The sequence below is a fragment of the Cyanistes caeruleus genome, chromosome 2 (assembly GCF_971803275.1).
Source record: "Cyanistes caeruleus chromosome 2, bCyaCae1.hap1.1, whole genome shotgun sequence".
Lineage (NCBI taxonomy): Eukaryota > Metazoa > Chordata > Aves > Passeriformes > Paridae > Cyanistes > Cyanistes caeruleus.
This window is the reverse complement of record NC_141702.1, coordinates 119,640,219-119,648,762: the sequence shown is the minus strand read 5'-3', so window position 1 is coordinate 119,648,762 and position 8,544 is coordinate 119,640,219. Positions and strand designations below refer to the sequence as shown.

General features: G+C 44.9%; 1 protein-coding gene across 50 annotated transcripts in view; it reads right to left on the bottom strand.

The window, feature by feature from the left end:
• CCDC88A (coiled-coil and HOOK domain protein 88A) overlaps window positions 1–8,544 on the bottom strand; it is a 63,481-nt gene that overhangs the window by 1,141 nt on the left and 53,796 nt on the right. For 12 of the 50 annotated variants that reach the window (XM_086874596.1, XM_086874590.1, XM_086874545.1 and 9 more), the window contains 4 exons: window positions 7,557–7,637; window positions 5,920–6,185; window positions 4,266–4,749; window positions 467–566 (listed from right to left, as the gene is read on the bottom strand). In XM_086874596.1, the coding sequence (XP_086730722.1) occupies window positions 502–566; window positions 4,266–4,749; window positions 5,920–6,185; window positions 7,557–7,637 (896 nt within the window). In that variant the 3' untranslated portion in view covers window positions 467–501. Of the gene's footprint in view, window positions 1–466; window positions 567–2,814; window positions 4,750–5,919; window positions 6,186–7,556; window positions 7,638–7,781; window positions 7,839–7,968; window positions 8,056–8,544 lie in introns of those variants that run through there. The other 38 variants (XM_086874418.1, XM_086874415.1, XM_086874455.1 and 35 more) reach the window with 9 other exon arrangements.

The following is an 8,544-nucleotide window of genomic DNA, read 5'->3' as shown; positions in this document are numbered from 1 at the left end:
AGTCACTAACAGCACTAACAGCATGCACCAAAGGGGCTCAGGGAAGTTGAGAAGAGGACAGAACACCAAAACCAAGCTTTATAAAAAAAGGCAGATTCTGTGGGGTACTGAATACTCTGAGTTTTGTTCAACTGTTATTTCAAATTTACCTGTCCCTGTCTAAGAACTGACATCAGTATTGTTTCTTAACGAGATTTCTTTGAACTTTCTTCTTTAGGAGATTGGAAAAATAAAAATAAAAAAGTCATTTTTACAGGCAAAAGGCTAAGCAGGATGAGGTTCCCTGCCTCTGGAAGAGGCTCTGGAGAGCCACCGGCCCCGGCCTAAGGAGCGAGCGCGAGAGAAGCCAGGTAAGCAAGCAGGATTTACATCTGGTTAATGCAATGTGCTCTGGGGCTGAGATGGAATGCTGTTAGTTTGTTGTAAATGAAATTCATCTCATTTACAGGCTGGGCAGGAAACTCACCACTTGGCCCACAGCTCAGGTAGTGGGTAATAGAATTAGGAGCTTTGTTGCTCCCTAGACCTGCTTTTTGAATTTCTGCTTTCTGGGATAGCTTCCACATCTGCAGAGAAAAGCATTTCAGGTTATTCATTGTGTTTATCAGGACATGAAAAAAAACCCCTCATGCATTAAAACACATTCTACTCATTAGGAGAGCAAAAGGATACATAAACACTTTCTGGTTGTTTTTAAGAGGAAAGGACAGAGGAGAGGGACAGAAGAAACTCACTGCAAGTGCCTGCTCAGCTACACTCACTGACATTCATCTCAGCATTTACAACAGCCAGGTGTTACTGCTAAAGCCACAGTCCTTGATATGTCACCTTTAGCTACACCAACCCTTATGTTTCTGCATGATTGGAAAGAAAAAGTAAAAATGAGGTGCAATCACAGCTGACTGACCCTAGCAGAGAACTTCCTATGTGGTATTTTGACCTGCTGCACACCGACAGAAACATTCACATTCAGTTCCACAAACCACAAAATTGTCTTTGCATGCAACAGCTTGAACATGCAAAATGCAGCATCTGAATTCAGCAGTCACTGAAAGCAAAGCATCAAGCAAACCCTGAGCCAGGCAAACCTCAACTGTGAGCAATTGGCTGAGCCTGAACAGCAAAAGCTTTCTGGGCAGCAGCCACGTGTTATTTAGTGTTTATTGGTATCATGCAAAGTCCTCACTTAGCACTGCCCAAGGCAGCAGGAACCGAGGAATGAGCAAGGGCTCCACGTGTTTCACAGCCTGCCATGCACATGGCTGAGGAGCAGCAGGGATTGGGAATGGAAAGGATCCCATGGAACCTTCCACGATTTGAACACAGAATCCATGAACTTCTTGTTAAAGACCAAGAAGGGGAGTTAAAAAAAAGGTCTTTCTGTCCATGACATTTTCTTTCTTTCTTTCATATGTAACAAATGTTGGTAAGTTATTATCCAGAGCCATTAGACACTCTCTTGCAGAACACTTCTGCTGCTGCTGAACTCAGTGGAGAAAAACAAGTTATTCTCTCAGAACTGAAATGCAATTCATTGCACATTTATAAACCAGTGCAGAGTGGCTTGAGCTGGACAAGGTTAGTATCCAACTCCAGCAGACTGGAGACACCAGTGGCTCCAGGACACTCATGCCTGGATATTCCAAAGCCCTTGGGTTTTCAGAGGGAAGCTGGGGACAACACTGGAAGTTTTTGTAGGTGTGACTGTGTAAGGTGTGACCTAAGCAAGAGGAGGAGGCAACAGCACACCCAAGACTTCTGCAGCGAGAGCTGATCTAAAGCAGCTCCACACCTTGTTCTGACCAGTGTCTCTGCAGGGCACAGGGAAGAAAAGCCAGACCCTGGCAGCACAGGATGAGTTTGTATTAAGTGCTCTCAGAGCTAGGATTGTAACTCCTTAAATAACTCGCAAAATGCCTTGTGTGACATTGCTTGGGATAGCGCTCTTCACCTCCAGCCTAATCCCAACACAACTGCAGAAGAACTGCAGTCAAATGGCCTGACCCAAGACCAGAACACTGGCCCTGCTCTGAGAGTAAATGTGTGTGAAATGAAGATTACAGATCAGACTTCTCATGCTTTTGCTGCTGAGATAGTTCCAGAGGGAACACAGCAAGAACTGACCGCTCGCTGTGCCCAGCACTGGGAGAAGTGAGAGATTTATCAGCCCAGTGACAACGAGTGGTGCAGAGCTGGGGAAGGAGTGTGTCACATCCTGAAACAGCCATTTTATTCTCCACAGATATTCCATATCCTCCTCTTCTTCCTGAAACACAGGATTCCCATCCCATGTAACCCAGACTTCCACGTGGGATATCTGCTGCTCTTCCCCCAGAACTATGGATTCACTGCTCCTCCCTAATTAACTACTAAGGAATTAAAAGTTCAGCCCACACAGTGCTTCTGTGACTGCCACAAAATTGCTGTCAGAATAAATGCAACTCTACAAAATAGAATGTGGCATTTGTTGTTTTCAATAGATATTTTCAATTTTAATTATTTTCCCTCTAGCTATAGCTATGTCACTCGATTTTTTTGTAATGTATTTTAGCTCCCACAACTGGCATAACCAAAGTCCACTTGCAAAGAAGTGCTCATGTCTAAAGCCTAATTATAGCTTAAATCTGATACAATTTTAAACTCTGTTTAAATTTACTACTGTAAAGTTTCAAGCACATGCAGAAACAGTGGCACATTAAATAATTATTTTTCAACATTTCTCTTTTGCTGCTTATCTGGAATTTAAGGAGTTATTTGCTGAAGTGTTCATATCCTCCCATAACCTTGCAAGCAACTCTCTTATTTTCTCTTTAATTTATCTGTGTTTACCATTTTCTGTTACTTTGTTCACCACTTGTTTTCTATTGTATCAGTGGTACTTCCATTGACAAGAAAAAATGAATTTCCACCATACTCAAGACAGTTTTTTATTCCTACACACCACAAGGAGCCTGTTATTTGACCCTTGATAAAACCAAACACTTCACCACAGTTGTACCCACGACTGGAAAGACAAAGCAGACCAAAGGGAAAAGGTGGAAAAGGTCACTTTTTCATGACAAGTGCTGTGTATTATGTGACTATTTATCACCTCTTTGTAAGAATTATCATTTCTGTTTAGGATTATGAATGGTCTGTGTGTTTATTACTCAGTATGGACAGTAATTAATATTTACTGTGCAAACTAGAGGCACTGAATTATTTGGAGTATTGGGCACTTGTTTCTCATGCATAAATGAGAAGAGTAAGAAGACACTGAGATCTCTCCAAATGCTTTTTTCCATTAGTACCTCATTTTTCAAAGAAATGGGGGGAAAAAAAAGGGTTTTCTCCCTCCAAGTAGATGATGAGTGTGCTACTGATAGCCCTGAGAGGCGGAGCAGCGCTGCCAGTGCTGTCCTTGTCCCAGGAATGCTGTTCCCTGCGCCGTTCCGGGCATGCGCTCCGTTTAACATGCAGCGGTAACCAACAGGAAAACACCAAAATATTTGCAATGTGTGACAAATAAAAATAGAGCTTGTATTATAAAGGCATGCAAAATATACACAGTGCAATTAATGTTTCATGCAGACTTTGGTGGGGTTACAATTCCACATTCAAACATGCCACAGTCCGCAGGCGCCGTCCGCAGGGAACAACCACCCCGTGGATAAACCGGGAACGATTCCTTCATCCCAGGGAAGTTTTCCCCATCATCCAGCGGACATGGAGAACACCTCTATGGCATGTTAGACACACATTTAATGACACAACTTTCCTTCATACACAGCCATACTCATACCACAGGGTCTGGTTATCTTCCGAGACCAGCAGCGGGGACTGCGCCTCGCCGGGGCCGGGGGCAGGGACAGGGTCCCTGCTCAGAGCTGCCCGCGGGTCACCCTGAGCCTTTGGAGCAGCACAAGGCTGGTCCTGGCTCCTCAGCACCGCCCTAAACGCCGACACGTTTGCCTGATCAGCTGCTTTGGAGGTGGATCTCGGGGGCAATCCACTGATATTGCTGACTAACTCGGTGTTGAGGGATAAAAACGGCTGGGGCGCAGCGAAGGAGCCCGCGCTGCCATTCCCAGCTCCGCCGGCTTTATCCCAGAACACACCCGAGCTCGGCAAAGTCCTCTCACGACAACCTGGCCTTTCCGTCCTGGAAGGCTTGGGAAGCTCGGAGTCAGCTCCTAAATGGCGCGGGGTGGGCGAGGGGCCGCGCTCCCCCCTGCCAGGCACACAGCCAACACAAGCAGAGGACACCCGCAGTGCCGAGTACTCACTGGAGCCGGGCGGAGCGCTCCTGTCAGCCGGGGCTGCATCCACGGACACGGGCGGCCTACTGTCCTTAGACAAAAAATCATGGATGCTTGTCCTTCGGGTGGTTCCTTCTGCCGTGGAAATGACGCTGCTGGCACGAGGTAAGGTGGCGTAGGGGTTGCAGTCCCTGGATTGTCGCTGGGTCACAGTCGCTTGGATCTTTTCTTTCACGGACCGGGCCTTGCCCTGGGCGCCGGGGGTGAATTTGATTGGAGAGCTACTGAAGTAGAGATCTTCGTTCTTCCGGAGGCTGGGCCTTACCAGCTGTTCTGGTTTGAGGGATCGTCCATCTGAGAAATCAACCGTGTTCCTGACACTCAGGGATCTCACGATGCCACAGCCAGCCGCCGGCTGCTTTCGGAGCTTCTCCCTCCCTGCCAGCTCCGCAGACTCCGACAAGCTTCTCATCACTTCATCTAAAAGGTTCTCTTCGCTTGCAGATTTCATCTGTGAAAACAGAAAATATAAGTTTCGAAACTGCAATTTTTATCTTTTCTTCTGAGATTTTTGTGGACATAAATGAAAAATAATTTTACCGAGATTCGGGTTTTAATTTCTCGGCTCTCAAAGCAGTATCAAACATTTATGATACAGACTTAGGAGTTTTCTGTACAGTTTACAAAAAAAATAGTTTAGGTGAATAATATTCACACCCAGTGAAGAAAGACTGTAGCAGTTTTCAAGATGGCACCAGAGACAACTGAGGAAGAATTCAGCTAAAGGCATTAGGGAAATGCTCTGGCAGAAGACTGGAAAGAAACCCTTTGAATACCCTTCCACCCAGAATGGGTCTGTGAGGCTATGAAGAGGATTCTGGGGTTTGTGAACAGCAGTGGACCTGCCTTGATGACTTAAGCAGGGTTTTTTATTTCCTGTTGCCAGTAGAGTATTGTGTAGTGCTTAAACTCCAAAAATCCTGCTCAGGGAGACCATGGGTGAGAGCCATTTTAAGTATCTAACCAAAAAATGCAGAATCTTCTCTAGAAGATGTGTCACCTGTCCCAAACAAGCCTGGATCCTCACTCCTGAGAGGCCCCAGTCACAGTGACTGGCTGGCTTTATCCTACAGCAGGATATCCTAGAGGAGTTTGGGCGGAGCTGAAGGACCTGGGATGCAGAACCTGGAATACCAGCAGAGATGAGGTGATTTGGGGCTTCTAAGCAACTGTCACTGATTTACAGAAACATCCCCTTCACCTTACTCCTCTCAGATTTCAATAAGCTCCAAGGTCACTTTTTGTTTCCCAGTACTGTTAAGAAGATGAAACTGAAGCAGACAAGGGTCTCCTCAGGGAATGAAATCACACATTTTCCTTGCTGTTGATGCAGGACAGATGTGACAGCAGCTGCTGCTGGAGTGGAAGAAGAGGAGTGAGCCCTGGTGTCCCACACCCGACAGCTTTGGCAGTACAGGTTGACTTTTCCCTACACCCAGGGACCACAGAGGGCCAAGCTGCAAAATTCCACAGATTTCCTGCTGGTGGAATTGGAGAGTGCATCAGGAGATGGTGCCTGTGACCTCTCGATGCAGGTGTGACAGTTCCAAGAAATCTTTCAGGAATTCTACTCACTGTGCCTCGGATGGGGCACTGAGTAGGTTAAATACTCTTTACTGACCTCACTGGAGTTACTCTTGTTGCTCTCCTCCAGGAACTGCTGCAGGGTGACAACTTCACTGCCAGGGGAGCCCGTTTTGGTCTGTTTGCCGCGACTCTCCGGCGCCTCGGGCGTCCTGTGCTGGAGCACGGGGCTGGACCTGGTGTGTCCCTTCAGGTACTGGATGGGGCTGCTGCTGCTGCTGGACCAGGCCTCGTGCTCGTGGAGCAGGCTGAACTCCCCACTGCTGTGGCTCTGGGGCCTGCTCTGGCTGTTCACTGCACCTGCTTTTGGGGGGAAGGCAGTGTTTCCATTAGAAATACACCAGAAAGCTGTACACCTGTATAACCCCACTCAAATCTGCAATGTTACCAGATTCAGGTAACATTCATTCTATTTAAAGGACTTAAAAAAAGAAAGTCCAGCTGTTATTTTTTACTCTGTGAAATTGCACTCCCCTGACTTACCTTTTGCAGCTCTTCAAACATGGCAAGATTTTTTTTCCTAATAAAATCTACCTTTCACTTATAATCTGGGCCTCCACCTACATAATACTCCAAGAGGCTAAAGAGACCTCTCCACTCTTGTTCAGCATCCCTGGGAGGCACAGGGTAATTAAATGTTAAAGGAAATACAAAGAACTGAGCAGAAATAAAATCTTTTCTCCAACAAGAGCTACTCAGGAATGCTTCTCCAACAATTCCTGCTGTTCCTTCCTAGTTTGTACAGCTGAAGGAAGCACGTGGTGTCAGATGTAAAATAAATTCCACAACACCACTTCATTTTATTTGTCAGTAACTGTGAATTGCTTCAAAAATACTGATGGATAATCAAGTATTTCCAGCTTCATGTCACTCCTAAGAAATGAAATGAAATTTGAACCAAGATAAATTGGTGGAAATGCCTAATCCTGTATAGACATGGGGGTGAGGAGGACCTCACGGGATCTTGTACAGAAAGGAGCAATGTAACAGATATAAAATTAACTATTAGAAATATTCAGCTAGCATTCATTCCTAAATTTCCAAACAAGCAGACACCATTTAAGAGATGCAAGCCATGAGTATTAAATAAAGTCTCGAGCTGGCAGTGCTCTAGTCTGGTCTGTACAACAGCCTCCAGCTAAAAAAGCCACGAGATACAAAAATATACCAGAGTTCTTCATACATCAAGTTTAGAGAATCCTGACAAATCCAAGGATGTTAATAATCTATTAAAACCAAATACAAGGGTTTCTAGCATGAATCACATGTGCCATTTTGTGCAGTTGTACAGCACACAGCTCACAGCGGTAGTGCAGTGCAGGAGGATGCTTGGAGAAGAAAAAAAATAAAAAAAAGGAGCAATTTCTCAGCTTGAAAAGCTTTTAAAGTAATTTGGGGGGGAATTCTTATTTTGTAACAATGTTATCTGGGTTAGGTTTGGTTTAAAATAGATGGAAACTTAAAAACTAACACCGCTCTTTTAATATTTATTAAAACCATAAAATACCTGTGCTTCTAATTTGGGGAATGAAGGCTGTGAAACACTCAAGGAAGCACATGTTGTGCTGTGCAGTGGGAGTTTTTTTGGTTGTGGGGGTTTTTGAACCTCTACAGATGATCTTAGAGAGAAAAGAATGGAAATGAAGCACCGATGTGAATTCACCCCCAGCATACCTTTGACTTCATGGAGTGAAGCATTGTTATTGCTATTGCTAGTGGATGTCCTGCCACTATCAAGGCTGGCTGGTCTGGAAGCTGAATGGAAAATTAGGAGACACTGTGATGAACAACATTTTAGCAGAGGACACGGCACCTTGACATTCTGCTGACAGAATGCTCAGAGGATCATGCACGACCTCCCAGGCTGAGCATGCCCGTGGGAACAAAGTGGTTTCTTACAGATCAGAAAGCGAAGGAATTTCCAGGCGGTCCAAGAGGACACTTTGGAAAAGGGCACTAGAGGAATAGCGAGGTACAGAGGAGAGGAAAAGAGAAAGAGTGTAGTTTAGAATTGAAACTGAGTGCTCAGTGAGGAAGCAGGGCTCAGACAGGGGCATGCAGGGGCTGCTGTGGTCAGGTCACTTACAACAGATCTGACAGGGAACCCTGCACAGGGCTGGAATGCCACGGACAGGAGGAGCAAGAGCATCTGCACAGATAAAGTCCTGTACTCCTAAGCCAATACAAGGGAAATGCACTGTTAGTAGCCTCAAAAATGTTTGCTGCTCGTACTCATTGTAAATGTTTACAGTACAGTTAAAACTTCACTTCTATTAATAGACTATTTTTCACTTCAAAGCTTTGCTTGAAGGAACACGTAATGATTTTGTAAACTACAGCACATGGCAAATTTGGGGTTCACTGAACAATAAGCATTGAAAACTCAGACCAGATTTGGATTTGATTTTTTTTAGGACCGAAACGCTAACTTCCTTTATTTACTATTAACTCCAAATAGAAGTTCAAACATTTTCCCACTAAAAGGGAAAATGTTTTCATCCTGTTCAGATGCACTTCACAAATACTTTCTACCAGAGATACAGAACATCTGTCTGATGTAGTAGTTAAGAGAGAAAGGAGAATCTGAAGAAATGATACAGTACGTTGGAGAGATATGAAAATCAGAGAGAGCATGCTCATTGCAATGATGCCATTCACTGTA